This window comes from Lithobates pipiens, unplaced genomic scaffold (genome assembly GCF_037356315.1).
Source record: "Lithobates pipiens isolate NorthernLeopardFrog02 unplaced genomic scaffold, aLitPip1_a1.2 Scaffold_18, whole genome shotgun sequence".
In the NCBI taxonomy this organism is placed as follows: domain Eukaryota; kingdom Metazoa; phylum Chordata; class Amphibia; order Anura; family Ranidae; genus Lithobates; species Lithobates pipiens.
This window is the reverse complement of record NW_027507758.1, coordinates 162,961,606-162,989,348: the sequence shown is the minus strand read 5'-3', so window position 1 is coordinate 162,989,348 and position 27,743 is coordinate 162,961,606. Positions and strand designations below refer to the sequence as shown.

The window sequence follows — 27,743 nt, the reverse complement described above, 5'->3', positions numbered from 1 at the left end:
GGCTGGGCACAATCACATACCTGTACGTGATTCTTTAAGTGCCCAGCCGTGGGTTGGGAGCGCGGCACCAGCGGACCCGATCACCGCTGGTGTCCTGCTATTGGGTCACAGAGCTGAAGAACGAGGAGAGGTCTGTGTAAACAAGTATCTCCCTGTGCTTCCTAGCGTGGCTGTCATCGATCGTCTGTTCCCTTTTAAAGGGAAGGACGATCAGTGATGTCACATGCCAGGCCACGCCCCCTACAATTAAAAAAAACACATAACGTCATACATAGCACCTACACTGCCTCCTAGTGGTTAACTCCTTCACTGCCAGTGTCATTTACACAGGAATCAGTGCACATAGCACTGATTGCTGTATAAATGACAATGGTCCCAAAAATGTGTCAAAAATGTCTGATGTGTCCGACATAATGTCACAATAAAAAATCGCTGATCGCTGCCATTACTAGTAAAAAAAATATATATTAATAAAAATGCTATAAAACTATCCTCTATTTTGTAAACACTATAACTTTTGCACAAATCAATAATCGATAATTGCGTTGTTTTTTTTTTTACCAAAAATATGTAGAATACGTATCGGCCTAAACTGAGGAAAAATATGTTTTTCTATATATTTTGGGGGGATATTTATTATAGCAAAAAGTAAAAAATATTGCATTTTGTTCAAAATTGTCGCTCTATTTTTGTTTATAGCGCAAAAAATAAAAACCGCAGAGGTGATCAAATACCACCAAAAGAAAGCTCTATTTGTGGAAAAAAAAGGACACCAATTTTGTTTGGGAGCCACGTCGCACGAGCGTGCAATTAAAGAGACGCAGTGCCAAATCGCAAAAAGGGGCCTAGTCCTTTGGCTGCAAATTGGTCCGGGGCTTAAGTGGTTAATGTGACCTTATCACCAAAGTGCTATAAGACATAGGCTGTGGGAGGTTAAGTATAGCTTCTCTTTTTACAGGTTAGACTTCTTTTACAAGTGACCCTGTGGTGAAAGGATCGCTTTAAAGGCCTGGAATTCCATATATTCAATTTGGAGAAAAGACGTCTTACAAGTGACTTAATTAACATATTCAAATATATAAAGGGCACATAAAGATTTGAAAAGTGTACTTGTTATGCCAGGGATTAGCAAACAGCACATCAGTAGCACATGGGTGTGCATTGACTGAGGACCCATAGATAGTATAGATAGCTAGCTCTTGTTTTCTCTCAACGCTTAGTTCAGTATAAAGTAAAGCAATATCATTAGGCGTTTTATTTAATAATGGGTAAGAGAAAAAAAATTCAATCAACTTAGTAAAGGTACATTTACAGCAACAGTGGTTAAAACCAGCTGTGCTCCATGGTTCCATCTATTGATCCCTAAGTCACTACATGACACAGTAGTGACATACGGGTCAGCAGGAGTAACCACTGAAAACTTACACTACTTGATATGTACATATCCAACATTTTTCAGTTCCATAAAAACATCAGATTCACAAGTCATGCTTGATTTTCTTATACATGTTATTGATGTATATTGTTTATTTTCTATCTTGACGCTGCCTAAATTATATGCTAAGTTTTATAACAATACATAAGACATATTTTATGAACATACAAAAAAAAATAAAAAAATGTGTTAACAAAAAAATATACTTACTTGGCTGCAGTATATTGTACCCATCTAAGCAGGGCTTTCTTGGCACCTCCCTGAATTTTATTGACCACTTTGCGTTTGTTTGGGGGACTGGCTGTATCAGAGCCCGCTAAACTGTCTACTGAAGATGTGCTACTAGACAGTGAATGAAGTTGTGGAAGATTGCTGGTTAATTCTTCAATCTATAAAAAAAGTATATATATAAAAAAATAAAAACCTTATACATGAACTCTTGATCAATTAAATTTGAATTGAACATAGTGATACAAAATGTGGTTGAGTTTAAATATCACAGCGAATGACCAATCAGAAAGCCCTTGCACTGGCGAATCAGTAGCCGCAAGAGCACTTTCTGACCGGTACCCTCCCAACTTTTTACATATTTTTTTTTTAAATAATGCATATGTTTTTGAGTTATTATGGTCAGGGATTATTTGTAAAAAAAATGCAGTTTTTAGTCAGGTAAGCATGATAATATAAACACAATAAATATTGTATATTTACATTTTACATTTAAAGCAGCAGATGGACCTCTAGCCCCCTTTTAACCTTTGGCATTGCATCTTTCTTGGTACAATACTAAAATCTGTTAACAAAACTCTATGGTGTTTTCACCCAAGATTCACACATTATTCTTCTAAGATTCCACAAAAAAAAGTGAACGCTTGGTAAATTGACAAATAGCCTCCCATGATTCATCGCAGCAGCAGCAGCAAATTATCGAGCATGATTTGGCTTTTTGCACCATTCGGGGAGCACCCGAATTTGCAGGGTGTTCGCCCCACCGAACGCCCTGCAATGCACTGCGTGCTGTACAATGCATTCTGCGCCCTATTTGGGCAAAGCTTTTCCCAATCAGGGTGTAATAAAAGCTGGTTGTTAAGGAGCGGAGCCGGTGTTCTGTCAGTTAGTGCCCACTATTGAGAAGTGCCCGGGATGCACTGCGCATGCGCCGTATGGAACAGCACAACAGCTGAGTTTACACTCAGCTGTTGTGTCGGCGAGACGGCACCTGCGTACAATAGTCGACGGAAGAAATTTTTCTGTCATATCGTGTCTGGTGCTGGTGAGGCATGTTCATGTTGGTGAGGGGCGGATTAGTACATGATGGGGTGGATTTTTAAATGAAGGCCAGTGCTGCAAAGAAAACAAAGATAGAAAAATCCGCTCCCTTTAGTTGACTAAACACACCCTGCAAGCGTCCAAGGAAGAATAGCAGAAAAATATGTGTTTTGCAGCACACTGCACGTCATTTAATAATCCACCCCCATCTTGTATTAATCCATCCCTCACCAACATGGACACACCTCGCCACCGCAAGGCACAATCTGACATAAAAATTTCTTCCGTCGGCTATTGTGCGCAGGCACTGTCCGTCCGACACAACAGCCGATCGTAAACTCAGCTGTTTGCTGTTCCATGCGTTGCATGCACAGTGCATGCACCGTTTGTCCCGGGCATTTCTCGATAGCGGGCACTTCTCGATAGAACACTGGGAAGCCGGCCACGACATCCTTAACAACCGATGGGTCATCAGCTGTCAAAAGGGCTTCACCGATGACAGCTGAATTAAGAAAACTGACTGATGCATGCTGAGTCGGAGATGTCACAAGGGAGCGGTGCCACCAGGTGATGTTGCCAGGTTTCCCTGCCCTTATGTATATAAGTATCTGTAAGTAATTGTCAAACGGCAAGCCAGCCATTCGGCGGTTTGTCTTCACGGCAGGCAAGACGTTTTTTTTTTTCGTTTTCGATTCCAGGGGTGCGACGGTGTCATGATTGATGATGGATCTACATCAGGGGACACTGTTTTTTTTTTTTTTAATAAAGTAATTGTCAAAAACTGGTGTTTTCTATTACTTTTTGATAGTTTTTTGGTGAGTGGGTAGGGGTACTTTGAACCCCATGCTCATTCACATAAAGGGGGGCTGGGATCTGGGTGCCCCCTTCTTAAAGGGGGCTTCCAGACTCCGATAAGCCCCCTACCCTTAGAACCCCCCAACCGCAGCTCAGGGTTGCGGGGAAGAGATCCTTGTCCCCATAACAGGACAAGGGGGAGGGCATGGGGCCTGGCATAGTTCAGGAAGGGGGGGCACTCGCTCATCCCCCCCTTTTTCCTGGCCTGCCAGGTTGCTTGCTCATATAAGGGTCTGTTATAGTTTTAGGGGGGACCCCATGCCATTTTTTTTAACATTTTTCTATTGCCGGCAATTTAAATGTTATTTCATGCATTTTTTTTTTAAATGTGCTGCAGCATGTTCTATACATGCTACAGATGCACCACTTTACAGGCAGACTAAGGGAACTTAGAAGAGGAATGTCGTTGTTATGGCAGCAGCTAGCTGCTAAGAGGTCCTGTCATGCTTTTTTTTCTATTACAAGGGATGTTTACATCTCTAGACCTCCTCTGTAACTCAAAACATGCAACCTGTAGAATTTTTTAAACGATGCATATGGAGATTTTTAAGGGTAAAAGTTTGTCACCATTCCACGAGCAGGCGCAATTTGTAAGCATGACATGTTGGGTATCAATTTACTCAGCGTAACATTATCTTTCACATTATCTTTCACAATATAAAAAAAACTGGGCTAATTTTACTGTTGTTTTATTTTTTAATTTAAAAAAGTGTATTTTTTCCAAAAAAAAGTGTGCTTGTAAGACTGCTGCGCAAATACGGTGTGACAGAATGTATTGCAACGGCTTTTGGATCACAAACACCCTTCTTTATGAACTTTTCCATTCTTTGGATTCCTTTTTTCCATAGTATATATATATATATGCATGTTGTATATTTAATTTTAGAGCGCTGTTAATGTGTAGGTATTGTGTTTCGTGGAATTTTGGGACTGTACTTACGCATATTTTATTGTATTGCAACGACTGCCATTTTATTTTCTAGGGTGTTAGAAAATATATATATATATAATGTTTGGGGGTTCTAAGTAATTTTCTAGCAAAAAAATGATTTTAGTATAGTTTTGTTTATTTTGCTTCTTTGTTTATTAGGCAGGTTTCACATTTGTTTGCTGTGGTAATGAGCTGTAAAATTGGTTGTGCAGTGACATATATTATGGCACCCCAACTCAACATGCAAATGCACCCCAATGCATAAGCATTGCAGAGCACCATCCATGCAATGCATGTTCAGGTGAATATTCAGGTGCATTTTGAAAAAACAATACTTTTCAGTTTGAAGTACGTTGGCAATGGAACACACATTATTGTGTAGGTGCATATGCATGCAGTAACATTTATTTGATTGCTCATATTAGTGTACTGTCACTTAAAATTTCTTATTTTACCTTTTTTCCCCTATTTTTATTTATTTTTTTCTTTGAAAAAAAGTAAAGTAAAGAAGCTAATGAGGGACCGTTTTTAAGCACAAGAACTAGTCTAGGATAATTAGAGGGAACATTGTTACCCTCAGAAGCCTTTTAAAGCACATTTATAAATCACCCTAATTTCACATTTCTAATTACCTCTAAAGCACTTAGCCAAATTCCCAATTTTCAGGGAAATGGTAACCCTCAGACCCGCTCCTCCCTAAACCCAAATTACAATTACCTGAAAATACAGAATGATGGTCCATATCAAACCAAGCACAATGGTAGGCTTCCCATCAGCAATGTCAGTTGAGTTGATATTCACTAATTTAATCTGGAACAAAAAGACAACAACAGTGAATCACAACGGGATAATATTTTCCAAACTACTGCTTCAAAATATTTGTTTTTAATTTGAATTTAATTATTCAAATTATTTTAGAAGATGCTAATTTTATACACTTCTCTTGAGCATGTTTGGTAATTATACAGTACATGGTGGCATAAAGAAGCACAGCCCAAATGATATGTAATATATTATATCCTTTGCCTGTAGGTGTTGCTGTTTGCTGCTATTCACTGTGGAAATACAGACATGCTCAGGAAATAGGAAGGGGAACGGAAATAAGGAAAAACAACAACAACAAAAAACGAAACCAATATGCATGCTAAAGGCATTAATAGCTGCCTTGCAAGGACTCAACAGAAGTTGTAAAAGAAGCATCACCTTAAAAAGAAAATCATTGTATAATCAACATAAAGTACTCAGTAATATAAAGCATGCTCAGCTGCATATCTCATTAAAAAATTCTAAAAATGTAATATCAAATTCAGTTGTTTATAACTTAAAAGTTATTACAGTCTATTAAAACCACTAACCGGGGATCCTCTGTATACAGACTTGCATGTAAAGTAAAATATACAAATGCACAGTATTAAAAAAAACTGTTGCAATTATCAAGTCTATAAAGCCTCTATACCAAAGTAACACCATTATTATGGCATACATACAGGTACACACTGGGGGAGATTTACTAAAGCTGGTGCACACAAAATCTGGTGTACAGCAACCAATCAGCTTCTAACTGCAGCTTGTTTAATTAAAATGGTTCTAAAGGCATACGATTTTTTATCCTAATGCAGTCTATGCATTAGGATAAAAAACCTTCTGTGTGCAGCAGCCCCCCTTTTACTTACCTGAGCGCCATCTCGATCCAGTGATGTTGCATGAGAGACTCCGCTGTCTGGGATTCTCCCTCCTGATTGGCTGAAACAGAGAAGTTGGCGCCATTGGCTCCTGCTGCTGTCAAAGACAGTGAGCCAATGAGGAGATCGGTGAGGTGGGGGCGAGGCGCAGCTCCGTGTCTGAATGGGCACACAGAGCAGCGGCTCAGTTGCCCCATAGCAAGATGCTTGCTGAAGGCACACTCGCCAGGAGGGAGGGGCCAGGAGTGCCAGCGAGGGACCAGAGAAGATGAGGATCTGGGCTGCTCTGTGCAAATCCACTGCACGGAGCAGGTAAGTATGTCATATTTGTTATTTTTAAACAAACCCAAAAAAATCAAGACTGTAGCCACCCTGGCAGTATGATTATGTCTTTTGCATCTCAAAGCAGTACTTAGTTTTGCATAGAAATTTGGCGTTTTATAATTTAGGCCCATAATTCTTAGAAATAACACACTTAAATCTGTCCAAACAAGAGTCTAGTAGACATCCCGGGTATGATAAAGTTTGAAACACTAAATCATAAATCATAATATAATAAATAACTATAAATAATTATAAAAAATAATAATATAATAATAATAAAATTAATTTCCCCACGATCCACTATCGCTCAATTCTGCACATGTTCTAGTTTACTATTGCTGTTTTGTAGCTGGTCTAATACCGCTTTTGATGTAAAGGGACACTTTTTGGATGTCATGGGCAATCTCAAGTTTCCAGGCAGAAAGAACAGTAGATAATATAAAAAAGTACATGCAGGGCATTGGACAAAGCACTAGGGACAAAAGGGAGGTGAAAATCATTTCATACAGTAATGTAATCTGTAAGATTACAGTGTACTGTATGTGTTATGAATTTCATACTTTTTGAATTTGCCGCCGGGCTCCGCCCCCATGCATTGCAATGCTCGCAGGGAACGGAGCTTGGCACACAGAGGCATCGAGCGGAGGACACAGCCCACAGACACAGTGGGAGCATCAAAGGGTCCTGGGGACAAGGTAAGTACACTGCACCAGGATCCTGAGATGCAATCCCGAGTGTAGCTCGGGGTTACCGCTAACGGTACTGAAATTTAACGCTGAGCCACACTTGCGATTACCGCCAGGGAGGTTAATATCACTTTAAGCTGTGAAAATAAAACCAGATTCTATGTGCACTAGTTTTAGTAAATCTTTTGCTTGTCTTCCATTTGGAGAAGGCTCACTCACTGCCACATGCATACCTCCCAACATTTTGAGATGGGAATGAGGGACACCTACTAGCAAACGTATGTAGGCATAAGACACACCTCCTGCCACATCCCCTTAAAGGAGAATTAACCACAAAAAAAAAGGTTAATTAAATCCACACAGGCTTTTTTTACCACTACTACCTTTACATTGGCTTTTAAAATTTACAAATTCAGCAATTTAGAATGTGGATGAAAGGTTTAGCACTGGGAAACACTTTTTGAAAGATAAAAATTTTTATATACAACTATATGGATCAGACCAAAATGAGGGGCGAATGAGGGGGAAAGAGGGACATTGTTCCAAATCAGGGACAGTCCCTCGAAATCAGGGACAGTTGGGAGCTGGCACATCTGTTATTACATTATTATACATACAATAAGGAGTGCAACTACTTTTTAGAAGAAAATTATTTAAAAATATTAGTTATATCTCCCAACTTTCTGAGCTGAGAAGAAGAGGCCACATTTAGTGAAAACATTTAGGCCCCACTCAGATCTGGTGTTGTAGTAATTACCCATTACTGCAATTACTGCAACGATGCCGTTATGAATGACACCACAAAGCACACGTGTTTCTGGCATAGAACAAAACACATATGTAAACCATCTAAGCATTGTGGTTCACTGCAAATAAATGAGCTGCCTTAACGCAGTGCATATTATTGCACAAAATAGAAATGTGGGGAGGGAGGTGGGAGGGGACAGGCAGCCTCTGACACTAACAAGAAGTGTTGGATCTTTTCTGAACAGCCTGGCATTTGGGCATAGCAGGGAGCAATGAAAGCTGCTGCAGAAATGTGAAGGTACCTTTCTGATAGACAGAGGGGTTGATTTGCTAAAACTGGAGAGTGCAAAATCTGGTGCAGCTGGACATGGTAGCCAATCAGCTTCTAACTTAAGCTTGCTCAATTAAGCTTAAAAAAAATGGAAGCCGATTGGTTTCTATGCAGAGCTGCACCAGGTTTTGCGCTCTGCAGTTTTAGTAAATCAACCCCACAGTCATGTAATAGTAATTTTCCAGAATAATGGATTAGGGCCCCTCAATGTACTAAAATGGCGGTATCCCCATGTTCCGCAAACCTTTTGAAAACAACCACAGGATTAAGCGTTGCTCGTGTTGTGCAGTGGTTTCCAGCCACATTACAATACCAGATAAGGACAGTTAACATGGCAACCTTACAAAAATTGGGTTTTGTAATTGGGTTTTGTAATACCCCCACCGGCCTTCAATAACAATTACAATGACAGTCCTAGCAGCTGTGACCTAAAGCTGGCTGTACACTAGTAGAATTTCTAATGAAAATGTTTGTTTTCAGAAGCTTCATTCGATTTTTTTGATGACTATTGGGGTCAAATCAACTGTAATTACAAAAAAGTTCAGAGGAGCAGAATGGAAAAAAAATCTTGAATTAACGAAATTCTAACTATGAATGTGGTTTTTGTTTTAGGAAAAGTGTACATATTGTAATAAAACCTGTTTAATATGTCTGGGATTGCATTTAAATAGCAGATCTGGCCAAACTTTTAAGATATTCAAATTAAATTAGTAGACTAAATGATGGCAAGGAAGAACATTTTAGGAATGTTTTGACGAGAATTTTTGCACGAACATTTGTACAAATGGCCAGCTTAAGATTTGTGTAGGAACGTTCATGTCTATGGAGAGGAGAGTGGGTTAGATAATCAGGAAATCCATCCTGAAAGATTGACTGCTCCCCAGAGCATGTGAGGCAAGAAGCACTCTGAGTAGACAAAAACAAACAACTAGGGGCAAATGTTCCCTTACGTCCTATTAGGGATCTTTATGCTGGCCATACATTCAGATTTTATTTATGTGCTGATATGTCTGATCAGCAAAATTTACCATCCACCATGTAGTGTGAAGGTCTACCTCACCAAAATGGTAGTAGTTACTGGAAAATATTGCTGCTCTCACAGATCACATTTGTAACAAATATGTAACAAATGTGTGGCCAATGTAAACTTAAAGCAGATCTTCACCCTCTATGTGATGTTCCACCACTCTTGACCCCTTCTCTCCTCCTCTACTCGAATATGGAAGTTTATTTTTTATTTTTTTGGAAAACATTGCAGCCCAGCCCCTCCATCATTCACCTAGTTGAATGACATGCACAGTGGTCACTGGGCCTCCTGGAATATGCATGTCACATATCCAAGGAGGCCTTTAGTCTTAAATTCAGTAAGACCAAAGGGGGTCGGCCTAGCAGCACATAACCATGGGGTCCCGCCGTGAAGAGCTGATGGGCCTCTCAATGACATCACAAGTAATATGGCGGCCTGGGACTAAGCAGTGTCTGTTGACAGAAGGCTGTCAACACTAGAACTGGTGGCTGGGTGAATATCCGAACTGTGCCTGAAACGGCACCTGTTAAGCAGGGGCATAGTGAAAAAAATAGTAAGGCGGGTAGGCTGAAGGCCCTCTTTAAATTCTGCTGTGCAGGGGCTTGAGGTTAGGTAATACACAAGTATATTTCACGCAGTTATACTAGCAATATTGTAAAATATCTCTTTTTGGGGGAACAAATAATAATAATATAATTGGACCAGATAGTGGTCCTTTAATGGTCAGTTCTCCCACAACTGAAAATCCACTATTTGGCAGATGGTGGAGAGTTAAATACCTAACAGTTGTGAAATCTTTTGCTTGAGTTCCTGGGTCTGTACACTTACTGCAGCCATTAAAAGGGAGCCTCGCTTTTGCCAAAGGAAATATCCTGAGTATCAATTTCGGAGTAAACTTGCCCTTTGAAGTACCAGTATGTGTATAGCAAAAATTCTTCTCCGCACCCAAACTTAAACCTAAAAAAAATCTTTAAACTCAGCAATATTTGTTCACGGAACACTATGATGCGAATTGGGTCTGAAAGGCTGCGGGCTGCATGCACATATACTGATATGTACTGTATATTTTTAGTTTAAATGTAGGCAATACTCTATTTGTGTAATTGTAATTCTGGTATTGTAAGCAATAAAGACAAATTAATTAATTAATATGTATTGCGCACAAATAGGCAGAATACGTGTGGACCTGCAATACCTTCAAGCTGACCTGAGCACATAAGACTATATTAATATGTTTCTGTTCATTAAAAAAAAAAAAAAAAACATAAAATACATTATTCTAAATTTAAAAGACCTTTAGAGTCCATATGGAGAATTCTCTCTGAAAACACAATAGCTGGGTAAAAAAAATCTTCTTATTTCTGTTTGTCTTTGTGTTACTAGGAACTCATCAATCTTTCAATAGATTCAATCAGTGTGGCTAGATTGGATTTTTCACCAGAATAGATCTCCATGCTCGGGGCGACCTGTCAATATTCCACCTGTTTAAATCACTGCGTCTGAAATAAAATGTCAATCTTGCACAGTACCTAAAAAGATATATTCATGGTCTTTTTGACAATATATTGAACAAAGTATAGTAACAAAGTACTGTTCTGTAGCTACAATATAGCACCATGGTATTGCAAGTTCTTGTGGTAATGAGACACACACTGAACACAATGAGGTTCTAAGAAGAGCACACTAGAAAGAAAATGTTTAGTTTACTGTATTTTAAGCAATGAATTGGATAAAGGACATTGAAAAGCTGATTTTTGTGATGTCTCTATTTTTTATATACAGTATATGCTCTTATAAGTAAAATGCATGAGAATTGAAAGATTGGAAATGGGTCAGCATTGATTAACTCATCCTAGGTCATACAATATAACAGTCAAGAATAGCATGCAGTGTAATAAGAAAACATACCCTTCTGCCTTCCAGAAACCTTAGCGCTGCACCAATGTTGGCTACCCAGTGAATGCGCTTCAGTTGCCTTCCTTGTTCACATGGCTGCAGGAAGTATTTAGGAAAAAAAAATAGCCTGATATTATACAATTGCAGTAAAATAATAAAAAAGGCTAAGGATGTGTACATTGTTACCTTTTTGATTCTAGTCTTTTTGGCCTTCTTGGGTATGCTGTTACTACTCTTGAACATAACAATGCTTTTGAACAGGCTTTACCAGACTTGTGGAGGTGCCCACTACAAACAAAAAACATTCCTGGATCCAACTATCAATGGCCAAATCAGGTCACATCTAGGGATGAGCCCGATGTTCAAGTCGAACATAAGTTCGACTTGAACATCGGTTGTTCGCCGAACAGTGAACAATATGTGGTGATCGCAGCAAGTTTCAAAGCTGCTAGAACAACGTTAAAGTCTTTGGGACACTAATATGAACAATCAAAAGTGCTCATTTTAAAGGCTTATATGCAAGTTTTGTTATTTTTTTAAATTTTTAATAAAGGACTCGTCCCAAAGTGTCTCTTGTCTTTTTTTACCATTTTTGACACTTTTTTGTGAAATGGTAGGGGTAAATTTGTACCCCGTTACTATTTCACATGGGGGGAGGGATCTGGGGGTCCCCTTGTTAAAGGGGGCTTCCAGATTCCCATAAGCCCTCACCTGCAGACCCCCACAACCACCGGGCAAGGGTTGTGGGGATGAGGCTACCCCAAAGCACCCTCCCCATGTTGAGGGCAGTTGGCCTGGTATAGTTCAGGAGGGGGGGCGCTCTCTCGTCCCCCCTTCTTTTCCTGCGGCCTGCCAGGTTGCATGCTCGGATAAGGGTCTGATATGGATTTTAGAGGGGACCTCTACACCATTTTTTTATTTTGGCATGGGGTTCCCCTTAAAATCCATACCAGACCTGAAGGGTCGATATGGATTTTTTGGGGGGGGGGGCTACGCCATTCTTTTTTGAATTTGGCGAAGGGTTCCCCTTAATTTCCATATCAGACCCAAAGTGCCTGGTATTGATTTTAGGCGGACCCCCATGCAATTTTGTTTTTTAATTTTGGTTTGGGGTTCCCCTTAATATTCATACCAGGCACAAAGGGCCTGGTAATGGACTGGGGGGGGATCCCATGCTCTTTTTTTTAATGAGTTTTATCTATATTGCCGAGACCTGGTACTGTTCTAAACACGGGAAAATGCACCACTTTACAGGCACACTATAGACACCCCCCAGGCACGATATTTAAAGGAATATTTCATTTTTATTGTTTCACTTTAAGCATTAAAAAAATCACTGCTCCCGAAAAAAGCATTTTTAAAAACATTTTTTGCATTGATACATGTCCCCTGGGGCAGGACCCAGGTCCCCAAACACTTTTTATGACAATAAGTTGCATATAAGCCTTTAAAATTAGCACTTTTGATTTTTCATGTTAGTGTCCCTTAGAATTTAACTGTGTTTCAGCGGTTTTCTAATTTGCCCCAGACACCGCATATTGTTCAGTGTTCGCAGAACATCCGAACAACCAAAGTTCGATCCGAACTTATGCTCGGGCCGAACCGTTTGCCCATCCTTAATCGCTAGTCACATCTAGTTGCCTGCTTTTTAATTATAGCAGGAGTGTAGACCAATACGCTTTAGACATTAGGAGCACCTTTGTAATGAAAACATGTCTTCTCACACAAAGTTGATTATACAGTATGACAACAGCCATAATCATTTCTATATAACACACAACTTCAATAAAACGTCTATAAACATCTATAAAAGGACATAAAATGCCTACAGTTATAGAGGAAATATTTTGTGCAGTTGAACATGTAGGCATCCCTGACATTACTTTATCTGTGCATGCTCCAATTTAACTTTGTATGTCAAAGCTAGACTAGTCTAGCATACATATCTAAGATGAGTTTGAGTGGTGTCCACCATGTCCAGAAAGGAAAGTGTCTGCAAATGCCTTTGGAGTAAAACTCCCAAAAGACGGCAGGAGAAAAGAAAAAGGGAAAAGTGTTGTATTTGCAAACTTGCTTAATTTGTCTGACTATAATAAAGTAATTATGCTAAACCACAAAATCTTATGTTAGGTTCACACTGATACATTGCGAGTTTAATCCATTTTGTTGTGTGATTTAATCAGTGCAAGTTGTTGGGGTTCAGAATTTGTTTTGAATGCGATTTGTATAAAGCTGCGATTCTCTCTCTTTCTCGTACTGGAAGCTTGATATCTTAGAACAGATAAGTGTTTTGCATGTGGTTACTATTCAAGTCTATGGAGGTAATAATTGCACTGCACCACTCTAAACTCTCACAGAACCCTTTTCAAAATCGCATTGGAATTGCGCTGCATATATGTGAACAGCCTCCATAGAAAGTCATGTTAATTCTGTTGTCATGTGATTATAGGGGGTTGGTTTACTAAAGGCAAATAGACTGTGCACCTTGCAAAGTGCAGTTGCCCTCTGCAAGTGCAGTTGCTCCAGAGCTTAGTAAATGAAGTAAGGCTTCAAGTGATACTAAAGGTTCCTTTTTTTTTTTTTTTTAACAACAAGCATGTCATACTTACCTCCATGGTGCAGCTCATTTTGAACAGAGTGGTCCTGTACATCCTCTTCTGGGGTCCCTTATGGCTCTCTCAGCTCCTCCCCACATTAGATAACCCCCTAGGAGAAGAGATCTCCCGGGGGGTTACTTTGCGGGCGCGCTCCTGAGTCTGGCATTCGTCTTCCATAGATGTCAAATGCAGGACTCAGCCCCGCCCCCAGGGGGCTGCGTCATTGGATCCGATTGACAGCAGTGAGAGCCAATGGCTGCGCTGCTATCAATCTATCCAATCAACAGCCAAGAATCCCCTTGCCGAGAGATGGTGCGTCTCCGTGGGACAAGTTCGAGGGTTCAGTTAAGTAAAATGGGGGGGGGGGGGGTGGTCAATGCCAGGTGTTTTTTCATGTTAATGTACAGGATGCATTAAGATGAAAAAACACTTACCTTTACAACCCCTTTAACTTTGCAAATAATACCCAATCATGTGCAAGGGAAATAAAAAAAACTGCAGTTTTGCTTGGATAATGGAATGATTGGATAATGGAAGTCAGCAGAGCTTCTGCTCATTTACTAAGCTCTGGAGCAACTGCTCTTGCAGAGGGCAACTGCACTTTACAAAATGCAGATTCTATTTCCCTTTAGTAAATCAACTCCCATGTGTTCTGGAACACATCAGAAATCGCAGCAGTGTGAACCAGGGCTTTATCTAAATCTAAACCCTACAATTAGATGCAATCAAATGATAATAATTATATTATGATATATTTTCAAATCAAATTAAAACTAAATCAAATCAGAATGTGAAAAGCTCTTTTGAACACTTTCTATGTTACCTACCAGTTTTTGTCCAGACAAGACTTCTAATAATGCAAGTAACTTTGTTCCATCTTTTATGTCATCGAAAAGATCATTTATTACTAACGGAGGATTTCTCTATAAAAGGGAAAAAACAAGACAATGGTCAGTTTCACGAAGCGCAATTACATATCTGCTTAAAACTATTTGAATATATTTATTTATTACAGGTATTTATTATATAAAGTGCTGGTAATTTACACAGCGCTTTACATACTGAAGATTTATATCAGTCTCTGCCCTCAAGGAGCTTACAGTCTAAAATTGCTATCATACATGCATACATACAAGAAATCAGAATACATGGAAGAAAAACCCACACAAGTACAGGAAGAATAAACCAACTCCATACAAACAGTGTCTGGACCAGGATATATCAGTAACTTTACATAAACCTGCTGTGTACATATCATACCACAAACTCAAAAGTGCAAACAGCAGTGTGCAAGAACTATAGTAACCAACCAGAAATCACATCCCTATTGGTCAAATTGCGCTAACTGCTGATTTGAATTTATTTAAAGAGAGCAGCTGTGCTGTCACAGAAAGAGAACTGGCTATTTGCTAAAAATGTTCAAATGGATATATTTGTATTTTAAATAATCTGTCATCATTGTACACACAGGGTGCATATGGCATAGCGTAACTAAATATCAGGCTATACATTCATGGCATTGATTCAGGATACCTTTGAAAAGTTCTCATCCTGTATAGAATTATATAGCACTGTATAGCACTGTCCAAATCCTGCCTCCTCAACCACCGCAAGATCTCCAAAATGCGCCCCTTTCTATCCAATGACACAGCAAAGCTCTTAATTCACTCGCTGGTCATCTCTCACCTCGACTACTGCGACTCCCTTCTCATTGGCTTACCTCTGCATAGTCTATCACCTCTTCAATCCATCATGAATGCTGCTGCCAGACTCATCCACCTTACCAATCGCTCTGTGTCTGCTACCCCTCTCTGTCAATCCCTCCACTGGCTTCCGCTGTTTGTACTAATTAAATTCAAAATACTAACAGCTACTTACAAAGCAATCCACAATTTCCCGCCCAGCTACATCACTGACCTAGTCTCTAAATACCAACCTACACGTTCTCCTCGTTCCTCTTAAGACCTCCTACTCTCTAACTACCTCGTCACCTCATCCCATGCTCGCCTCCAGGACTTTTCCAAAGCCTCTCCAATCATATGGAATGCCCTACCTCAATCTGTCCGCTTATCTCCTACTTTATTAGCTTTTAGACGATCCCTGAAAACTCTTCTCTTCAGAGAAGCCCACCCTACCCACACCTAACAACTGTATTTTCATTTTCTCATTTGTTTCCACTTGACCCTCCCTTCTAGATTGTAAGCTCTAACGAGCAGGACCCTCTGATGCCTCCTGTATTGATTTGTATTGTAAGTGTACTGTCTGTCCTCATGTTGTAAAACGCTGCGCAAACTGTTGACACTATATAAATCCTATATAATAATAATAATAATGTAGGGAATTCTTTTATGCTGCTAAAATACCTCACACAACAGTTACCTCCGTTCAGTTGTACAAGATCAATCATTTGTAATGTTTATTTATTTTTACCTATTTATTACAGGTATTTATATAGAGCCGTTAATTTAGGCAGCGCTTTACATATACACCGTAAGCCTCATACACACGATTGGATTTTCTGCCAGGAATTGTGTGATGACCTAAAATCTGACTGTTTGTACGCTCCATCGGACAATTGTTGTCGGATTTTCCGCTGACAAATGTTAGATGGCAGGCTTATACATTTGTCTTGTAAACTAGTGTTCATAATGGAGAATTAACATTCATAACGCGGCAAATTATGAAATCTCAAAATGCAGCGCACATTCTCTTCTTCTTTAATGGGATAATAATGAAGCTGCTTTGCTGGTGATACTGATGGAGTCATGGCAAACACATTTTCAAAGGCTTTTTTTTCTAATGATATAAAGAATAATATTTTTATGCGTGTTAAATTTTTTTGGTGCAAGTTAGCACAACACCATTATCCCGTAGTTTTTAAGATCAAACATACAACTGTGTTGGTGTCCCTTGTTAATTTTACATTGTATTTTTTAAAGTGTAACTGCCTACTCCCAAACTGTCATTTGAAGTGAAACACATAGACAAGTATTATTCTCCACAGTTTTTTTTATTGTGCATTAAAAAAGAAAACAAATAAAATTAGACATGCTATCTGCCAATAGAACTTAATCAAAAAGTGCATTCTATGCATCCAAAAATATAGAAAATATACCAAATCAAATCATTATTTAACCAAAAAATTAAATAAAAGCCTCATGCATGTGTCCTGCTTCTTAATATAAAGGGTCAACAATGCCAAGAGTTGGTGAAAGCAGGAGTCCATCATCCGGAGATAATTCCAAAAATCATCCGGATTATTCTACTGGAGCTCCCGCAGCAAAGGCATATGACATAATTGGTCACGATTAATAAAGCAGCCAAAGAAATCCTCCTCCTCCTGTTCCTGGACTGGACTTGGGTCAAAGCAATAAATCCAAGGCCAATAATAAATAACATGTTATCTCCTCCGATTCCGCAACATGGATGTTTGACGAACAGCCGTTCAGAAACTAACTGAAAAGTGTGAACTGAAAGGCGCGATATGAAAAGCGAGAACTGAAAGCACAAAATGAAAAGCGTGAATCAACGCTCACCAAATTTCTATTAACAGGAAATTAGCAGAAGGAGCCCAAAGGGTGGCGCCTGACATTTGAACTTCCTCTTTGTAGTCTCGTAGTATGTCTAATATGTCACTACGTTCATGTTTGTTGGCCGACAATTCCTTGCCATTTGTATGCAAGACAAGTTCCTGGCCAGCGCCCTTCGGACAAAAGTCTGATGTTTTGTCTGCGGAAAATCCAATCGTGTGTACGAGGCTTTGATCTTCATTTCTCACTTCTAATCTAAAACATGTTTTGTCTGGAGTTCCACATTCACTAACGTTTGTCAACTTACCTTATCATGTAGATGTGTACCTACTATCATTAACTACATTCACATCTTTGTTATATCAGTTATAACATATTCCCTCTGAAGCCAGCTCAACATGTGAAGGACTAATATAGTAAAAGATAAATGGTTGTGATTGGCAGCGAAAACGTAATTAAAAGAACAGTAGTCATATCTCAGTTCCAGATTAGGAAGAGGAAGCAGTGCACTTTTGTTTAGAAACACTTTGCTCTGACATTTTACTATAGTGCCTCTGCTGCTGAAATGTTCCACTTATGTCAATGACTCCGGGATGCATTTCATATTTTGCTGAGGTGTGATAATTGGAGTTTAAGTGCATCGTTTTTCACTTGGTAAGCTTGTCTAGCTAAAGGTGTCATAACAGTTTCCAACGGATTGTGCCAATATCAAGCTAGCATACAACGAACAGAACAAAGCTCATCCGTTTTAACTTTTGCTTTGACAATCAGCTTCAAAACTTCCTCTCTGCATATCCAGCAGAGATGACTACATGGAAATACCATGGAAATAGGGATGAAAGAAAAAGATTACATGTGTATTTAACCAATAACCATTCACCAATGAAGGAAGATTGGAGTGGTCTTTCAATCAAGCATTTAGGTGATACAATTTGTACAGCTACCTACCTACTCACACTACATAACAATCTATGAATACCAGTGTAAAGTGTAACATTAAAATGTAAGTAAAGGCAAAATGTTGCCTTCAGTTACACTTTAAAGTCAATTTTTTTTTCTTAGCTTTGGACACAATGAAGAAAAATGCTAAGACCTCCGTAATAGAGGTCCTAACCCCTACAATTTCTATTTAAGACCATGCAAAAACGTTTAAGTTGGAGTTCCACTTTAAATAATAAGAATACAACCTTGGGTAATTATAAAAGTAACCTACAGTAAAGGAAGTATGGATGTTTTTAATGCTGCACTGAAATACAATTTCCTTGGTTGTCATGCTGGTGAAGTGGCTTCAGTACTCCTTTTAGGTCACTGATTCAGAACATGGAGTTGATTTACTAAAGGCAAATACACTGTGCACTTTGCAAAGGGCAGTTGCCCTTTGCAAGTGTAGCTGCTCCAGAGCTTAGTAAATGAGGTAAAACTTTATTTTGCAAAGAGTACCCAATCACGTGCAAGGACAATAAAAAAATAAACCACATTTTTTCTTGCACATGATTGGATGATGGAAGTCAGCAGAGCTTCTGCTCATTTACCAAGCTGTGGAGTAATTGCACTTGCAGAATGCAACTGCACTTTGCAAAGTGCACACTGTAATTGCCTTTAGTAAATCAACCCCCGTGTCTGCAAATCAGGAGTACAGAGATTGATTTACTAAAGGCAACAAGACTGTGCACTTTGCAAAGTGCAGGTGCTCCAAAGCTTAGTAAATGAGCAGAAGCTCTGGTGACTTCCGTCATCAAATCATGTACAAGCAAAAATTTTGTTTTTTTTATTTTCCTCGCAAGTGATTGGGTATTCTTTGCAAAGTGAAGCCTTACCTCATTTACTAAGCTCTGGAGCAACTTCACTTGCAGAGTGCACAGTCTAGTTGTCTTTAGTAAATCAACAACAACAATCAACCCACAGCGTTCAATCTGAGTTTCCATAACTGCCTGCCTGTTTCCGGTCTGTGGAGGAGATTTACTAAATCTGTAGCATGGAAAATCTGGCTCAGATGTGCATTGTAACTAATCAGCTACTAGGTGTTATTGTCAAAGCTTCATTGGACAAGCTGAATTTAGAAGCTGATTGGTTACTATGAAGAGCTGCACCAAATTCTCTGGGCTCCAGTGTTTTAGGCTACTTTCACACTGGAGCGGTGCGCTTGCGGTACGTTAAAAAAAGTCCTGCAAGCAGCATCTTTGTGGTGCTTTAGGGGCGGTGTATACACTGCAGTGAAATCAATGGGCAGCGCCGCCAAAGCACCTGCAAAGCTTTTAACCCTTTATTTGCCCACTATCGGGGGGTAAAAGCGTCCCGCAAATGAACGAAAAGCGCCTCTAAAACGACAGACCCACACTCGGTGTGAAAGTACCCTTAAAGTGAAATTTTTGTCAGAATATTAAGTCCTGCTAGATCACTTCAGGCTGGCCCCTTTTATAATAGATATGTAAAACATTATAAATAAGTGCCTATACTGTTTGAATTCCAGTAATACACTGAGGTTGATTTACTAAAGGCAAATATACTGTCCATTTCAATTGCATTTGCTGAAGATCTAAGCCCTTGTACACGCGGTCGTACATTCCGATGGAAAATGTCCGATCGGACCGTGTTTTCGGATAATCCGACTATGTGTGGGCTCCATTGGACTGTTTCCATCGGAATATCCGACCGACAAAGATTTAGAGCTGGGCTATAAAATTTTCCGACAACATGATCCAATCGGACTTTGTCCGATCGTTTGTAGAGAATTCCGATCGGACAAAGTGCCACGCATGCTCAGATCAAATTACAAGACCAAAGCTATTGGCTACTAGCCTGAACGTAGTCCTGTCGTAACGAAATTACGTCATCAAGTTTCGAATGATTGGATTTTCCGACAACTGTGTCCGACCGTGTGTATGCAACACCAGTTTCGGACAAAATCCGTTGTCCGACCGTGTGTACAAGGGCTTAGGGGAAGCTCTGAAATGAGGGGAAGATCTGCTGTTTTCTATCATTCAATCATGTACAAGCAAAAATGCTGTTATTTTTATTGTCCTTGCATGTGATTGTGTATTCTTTGCAAAGTGACACTTTACCTCATTTACTAAGCTCTGGAGCAGGTGCACTTGCAGTGCACAGTATATTTGCCTTTACTAAATCAACCCCACTGTCTCACCCTGCTCTGCACATGCTCAGTTGCTCTCTTTTTTTTTGTCACTATGCCGAAAATGTAGCAGCTGATCTGCTGACAGCCTAAAGATTTACTGCTGCTCAGGGGCTTAAGGGCCGGTTCACACAGCAGGCGAGGCGAGGCGACTCCGACTTGCCTCGCCGCGACCTGCCGCGGCCTCAGCGGCGACTTGCAAATGACTTCTGTATAGAAGTCAATGCAAGTCGCCCCGAGGTCGCCCAAAAGTAGTACAGGAACCTTTTTTCTGAGTCGGAGCGACTCGAGTCGCTCCTCTCAGAACGGTTCCATTGTACAGAACGGGGGCGACTTGCGAGAGCGAGGCGAGGCGAGTCGTGTCGCCTCGCATCGCCCGCTGTGTGAACCGGCTCTTAGGCTTCCGCAAAATGGCAGCCTCCAGCGAGAAGAAACTAAGGAACAATGCTGGAGGCAATTTACAGCACACAACAATTTTCGTAGCATAATGTGGAATGCATGTTCTGTCCTAAAGAACACTATTTTTTATCAAGTTATTATGGGTAAAGTTCCACTTTATTTGAGCCATAGACAGCTGGGCAACTAGCATTTTCAGAAGGAGGATATCTATGGCAGCCCTGTATTTTTCACTCTATAGTTTTCCTTTACATACTCCCTCCAAAGGTTTTTTTTTACCTGATCAGGCAAAGGGCTTTCATCATACTGAAATCTTTTTCTCAATTTACTTATTGCCTAATATTTAAGTGTTAAATACCGTATATTTAATATGTAATCATAAAAATCTTTTTCTTCTGTTTTTGGTATTTTTTTTTACGTTTTATCTTATGTATGATTGCTATATGTTCAATCTATGGCTCTGTATAATTTCTTTGCTCTATTTGTCATATTCAATCTTATGTTTGTTATGTAATCTGTCTTTGTTAGAACCCAATAAAATGACTGAAGGCTTTCATTCAGACTTCTATGAGCCCTGACTCACACTGTTGTAGCTTTGAAATCGTGCTACTTCAGCGAGATTTCAAAGCCTCAGATAAGTGCAATTTGCACCAATTATTTCATTGTGGCTTGTGACATCATTTAACAGAAGTCTATGCAAGTGGCAATAATATAGGCAAAAAGTAGTGCAGGAACCTTTTTCAAAGTCGCTGCGACACGAGTTGTGGCAACTTGAATGATTCCATTGCTGACAATGGGGTGCGATTTGTCTTGCGATTTGAAACTGTCAAAGCGCATGACAAATCACACCGGCGTTAATGGAGGCTTAAAGAAAGAATCTTTATTTTGCACAGACAGACCACCAAAAGAAGGCAACTTTACAGATGGCATTGAATGTATAGCCAGATGCTAGAGGACTCAGGACACTATGCACGGACATTGGGGGACGGAGGGGGGGCTCCAACTGTTTGCATCAGCAAAAGTGCATTAATTAGATACTGTTTCTGGCCAGGTATGGAAGCCCACATATAATAATATACTGTATGTGGTCTAATCATAACACTAACTCTATTACACATTAAATTAACCTGACCCTATGTCGAGATGAGACCACCTACTCTGCATTGATAATACTAGAGGTCCATGTCGGTGGATCTTTCTGGATGTTCATGTACCTTATTTAAGCTTGCTATTGTTTTATATTCCATACTTATGTGTGCTTGAATTGTAAACTGTGAGCTATGTATACCGTGTTTGTATCCTCTTTTCTAAAATCTGTAATAAAAATGTTAATAATAAATTAAGCTGACATTAAAAATAAAATACAATCTGATAGAAACATTGATTTAACAAAAAAAAAAGCATTTTTAGTATTAGGCTGGATTCACACTGCTGCGGCAGCGAGAACCGGATGTGATTCGCACCGCACTGCAGTGCAAATCACATCCGATCTCTGTGCGATGCGAGTTCAGCCATACAGATAGTATGGCTGAATTCGCATCGCACCCGCCGCAAACTCGCACGGGACCCTTTTTTTGGTCCGCAGCAGAATCGGATCGCATGGGTGTTCACACCATGCGATCCGATTCCTGTCCGAGTTTGCAGATCGCACTGCGATATGCAAACTGATCTGGGGGTGTCATTAAGGTTTCACTGACACTCCCAGCAGTTCGCATAGGGCAGTGTGAACTGCCGGCGGGAGGTATGCAATGCGGAAAAACGCCGCGGATTCGCGGCGTTCCCGCATCTCTTCAGTGTGAACCTAGCCTTAGTGATTTTACTCTCCTTCCATTTTGAGGACTTTTTTATGCATTTACATTTTAAATGGTTTTATATTGATTAAGGCCTTCAAGAAGGGATGCATATCTTACCACTGAAATTTGTTGTTTTCTCTCTGAAAATTACATAGTCTTTGGATAATTTACTATTTTCCTTTTCGGCACTCCTCACCCGTGGTATGCATGGTGCACCTTGAAGGACTCTTTGGTCTCTCTACTAGTTAAACACCCTATGAGAATTTCTTTGACCCCAGAGTTTGCATTTCAGAACATTGCATGTTTATGCTCTTTCATTACGTACCTTCAACACCTTCTGCACAGCTTTCAGTTCAAACGTATGCATTCTGGCAATACACAGCAAAATGCGCATTTTACCATACATTGAGGCTGGGTTCACACATATGTGAACTGGATTCAGGTTTCTCCCCATCCAATTCGCATTACAGGAGACTATGACTTGCTCTCTATGGAGCCGGTTCACAGCTCTCCGTTGCGACTTCGGAACAGCTTGCACAGGAACGCTGTGTGTCTTTGCCCTTGTACACACGGTCAGACATTCCGACGGAAAATGTCCGATCGGACCACGTTGTCGGATAATCCGACCATGTGTGGGCTCCATCGGACTGTTTCTGTTGGAATATCCGACCGACAAAGTTTTAGAGCTGGGCTATAAAATTTTCTGACAACATGATCCGATCGGACTTTGTCCGATCGTTTGTAGAGAATTCTGATCGGACAAAGTGCCACGCATGCTCAGATCAAATTCCTAGACCAAAGCTATTGGCTACTAGCCTGAACGTAGTCCCATCGTAACTAAATTACGTCATCACGTTACGAACGATCGGATTTTCCGACAACTTTGTCTGACCGTGTGTATGTAACACCAGTTTCGGACAAAATCCGTCTGACAAAATACGCAGATTTTGTTGTCGGAATGTCCGACCCTGTGTACAAGGGCTTAGACTCAGTTTCAGGGCCGAATTCAGATAAAAATTCGACCCTGATTCATCCCTGAAATGGAGAACAGAGACGCATCGGACCCCTGCTGCGAACCGCATCCATCAGAGGTGTGAACCTAGCCTAAAGCAACTTATGGTAATGAACAATTGGCAGTATGATGCCCTTTTGAAGGGCACCCCAAAGCCCCTTGGAAACCCAGCATTTCAGTGCACCACAAGGCACAGATGGTAAGTTGGTAGCACATTTAAAATTATTTTAAAGCAGGGAGTGTTGGCAAAACAAAACTCAACTTTGTTTAGTTTTTTTATGACAAATCAATGCTGCTTCCCCACATTGCTTAGTGTCATAATCAAATTGGTTTTCCATTTGCTTTTTGGCCTTGTAGATGGCAATTCGTACTTGTGAAATCCATTTATAAATAGATAAATAGGGTAATTTGTTGGTTAAGGCATGGATATTATTTAATGCCATTGTTCAATAACAGAATTTACTTTTGATTAGCAACATACTCAATTAAATTACATGCAATAGAAAAGCTGTTCCTGATCATTTAATTCTCCCCTCAAGACCTTATTAGCATATCAACAATGAGGATAGGCGGCATGAACTGTGCTAAATAAACAAAGAAACCTGGAATGATCAAGAATCACTGAGAAAAAGAGAGTGTGCAGTGTATACTTCACCTTGTAATATTATTTACTTGCTCCTTGAGCAATGGGCAATTTCTGCCTCTTAGCTAAGTTTCCACTGACACCATTGATATTTTGAGATATCTGTAAGGGTGTAATTCTTCCCAATGACTACAAGTGTAAGGAGCATTCTTCTCAACTGATCATCACTCTAATGTATCATGAGTTGTGGATATAGTCATTTTTAACAGGGTTTCCCTGATACTGTCAAGTTATTTCAAGGGTTCCTTTGTGTTGAAAATGTTCAGAAAGGCTGATCAAGACTGTATTGCAGAGATCCTATTGACGTATTCATATAAAGCTATAGCACCTTGTAAAAGTGCATATTAATGCATCTTCCATAGGTTGACTGCATTTGTGTAAACACCACTCTACACAGTGATCAATGGTGTGGAAACAAAGCTACGATGCATATGTTCTGTCTCAGAGTAGTGCAACAGTGACTGATTTAGAAAAGGGTAAAGAGCCTACACTATGTCCCATTAGTCCTACATCGGTGCTTATTATTTCTGCTGGCGTTTTTCTTTAGACAGTATTTTACATAATTACCATTTTCTCCGTTTTTTATCCTGTGCATTTCTTATATTTTCTCTGTAAAGAGTCTTGAAAAGTTACCTTTAAAGACGGTATATGAAATAAAGTTTATTATTTTTATTATTACTAATAGCCAGCTTTTTTAAAAAGGGCCCCAGAAGAACACCCCCCTTCTCAAAGCAGCAGTTTGGTGTTGATGGTCACTGCGATTTTTCACAACAAAGCAGGTGTGAGCAATGGCGGGTTTTATGTGTCAGGAGGAACTGGTAAAGCAAGCAGTCACCACTTGGGTTTTAAGGTTTTAATATAACCAGGGTAAGCAGATACTGAAGCAGATATTATTGTGCCCTGCTTCAAGCGAGCCTAACGCATACTGCTAATTCAGAATGCATCCCATAGCTTTCAACGCATTTTGTTCAAAACTGTCAAAATAAACTGTATATTGCCAGCACACCATGAATCTTCAAAATAGCATCAAAAATATATTAAAACAATCACATCACGGAAGAGAAATTGTAAAGTTTCAGGGCCATGCAGGACCCCTTCAAAGACACCCTCAAGAGCTGATTCTGGCCAGCTCAGTAGACTGTTTTAAAAAATGCCTGGATTCTTTCCAAGATACACATAACATAACTGGATACTAATATGTATGGGTATACACTGAGTAAAATTATAAACGCAACACTTTTGTGTTTGCCCCTATTTATCATGAGCTGAACTTAAAGAGCTACTGCTTTTACTATGTACACAAAAGGCCTATATTGGCTAAATCTGTGTTAGTGAGCACTTCTCCTTTGCCGTGATAATTCATCCTATTGGCATGCTGACTGCAGAAATATCCACCAGAGCTGTTTCCCTTGAAGTGAATGTTAATTTCTCTACCATAAGCCATCCTCAAAGGCATTTCAGAGAACAGTACATCCAACCAGCTTCACAACCACACAGCTGCTACAACAATCGGTTTGCATAACCAAAGAATTTCTGCACAAACTGTCAGAAACCATCTCAGGGAAGCTCATCTGCATGCACGTCATCCTCATTGGGGTCTCGACCTGTCTGCAGTTCTCCATAGTAACCGACTTGAGTGGGCAAATGCTCACATTCAATGGCATCTGGCACTTTGGAAAGGTGTTCTCTTCATGGAAGAATGCTGGTTTTCACTGTATAGTGCAGATGGCAGACAGCGTGTATGGCGTGGTGTGGGTGAGCAGTTTGCTGATGTCAATGTTGTGGATCGAGTGGCCCATGGTGACGGTGGGGTTATGGTAAGGGCAGGCTTGTGCTATGTACAATGAACACAGGTGCATTTCATTGATGACATTTTAAATGCAAAGTGATACTGTGACGAGATCCTGGGGTCCATTGCTGTGCCATTTATCCACGACCATCTCATCATGTTGCAGCATGATAATGCATGGCCCCATGTTGCAAGGATCTGTACACAATTCCTGGAAGCTGAAAACATCCCAGTTCTTGCATGGCCAGCATACTCACACCCATTGAGCATGTTTGGGATGCTCTGGATTGGCGATATTGACAGCGTGTTCCAGTTCCTGCCAATATCCAGCAACTTTGCTCAGCCATTGAAGAGGAATAGACCAACATTCCTCAGGCCACAATCAACAACCTGCTAAAGTCTATGCGAAGGAGATGTGCTGCACTGTGTGAGGCAAATGGTGGTCACACCAGATCCTGACTGGTTCTCGGACCCCCTGGACCCCCCCCCCCCCCCAATACAGTAAAACTGCACATTTTAAAGTGGCCTTTTATTGTGGCCAGCCTAAGGCACACCTGTGCAATAATCATGCTGTCTAATCAGCATCTTGATATGGCACACCTGTTAAGTAGATGGATTATCTTGGCAAAGGAGAAATGCTCAGTAAGGGTCCTTTCACACGGGGCGGATCAGTTCTGATCCGCCCCGTGGATGTCCGTTTGCTCAGCGGGGATCACTCCGCCGATCCCCGCTGAGCAGGGAGATGACAGCTCCGTCTCTGCACACTGCGCAGGGACGGACCTGTCACAGCGCCGCTCTCCCCTATGGGAGATCGGATGACGACGGACCGCAGTGCCCGTCGTCACCCGATCCGATCCGCAGACGGATGGAAAAATAGCTTTTTCCTCCGTTACACTTTTTCGGATCGGAGCGGGTCGGATGTCAGCGGACATGTCACCGCTGACATCCGACGCTCCATAGACCTCTATGGAGCACCCGTTCAGGTCCGCCTAAAAAACTGACAGGCGGGCCTGAACGGGACGTCAGTGTGAAAGAGGCCTAACACTGATTTAGACAGATTTGTGAACAATATTTGAGAGAAATAGCCTTTTTTATGTACATATAAAACGTCATAGTTCTTTAAGTTAGCTCATGATAAATAGGGGCAAACACAAAAGTGATGCATTTATAATTTTGCCCAGTGTAGGTAAAGTTGATCCAGAGAATATCCGATTGCCTCTTGGGGGATCGGGAAGGATTTTGTTTGCCCTGCATGAGCAAATTAGATCATGCTTTATTGGGGTTTTTTGCCTTTCTCTGGATCAACTGGGTATAGGATTGTGTATATAGGATTGTATACATTTTTCCCCTTCTATTGGTTGAACTGGATGAGCTTGTGTCTTTTTTTCCACCAGACTGACTATGTAGCCATGTAATTTTGTAACTATGTAGCCCTCCAGAAAGGTAATACATCATCTTCTTTTACAGGCTGGTTTAGGTAATCACTGTACATTGATTACGTTGAATAATGAATATCTTCGATTAGCAGTTTACTTTAATGCAGACATGGTTTATTTTAAAAGATGAAGAATTTCCTGACACCCTACATGTTAGCCTTACCACAATACAGTATGTTAAATGTTACAAGGAAATACAAGAAAATAAAGACTAAAATCACTATATTGGGACAG

At 40.3% G+C, this 27,743-nt stretch overlaps 1 protein-coding gene across 15 annotated transcripts in view; it reads right to left on the bottom strand.

Annotated features, from left to right (window-relative positions):
• The window catches only part of SYNE1 (spectrin repeat containing nuclear envelope protein 1), a 663,643-nt gene that overhangs the window by 479,282 nt on the left and 156,618 nt on the right, over positions 1 to 27,743 (bottom strand). For all 15 annotated transcript variants that reach the window (XM_077486324.1, XM_077486337.1, XM_077486323.1 and 12 more), the window contains 4 exons: positions 14,608 to 14,703; positions 11,196 to 11,279; positions 5,208 to 5,300; positions 1,646 to 1,824 (listed from right to left, as the gene is read on the bottom strand). In XM_077486324.1, the coding sequence (XP_077342450.1) occupies positions 1,646 to 1,824; positions 5,208 to 5,300; positions 11,196 to 11,279; positions 14,608 to 14,703 (452 nt within the window). The remainder of the gene's footprint in view (positions 1 to 1,645; positions 1,825 to 5,207; positions 5,301 to 11,195; positions 11,280 to 14,607; positions 14,704 to 27,743) is intronic.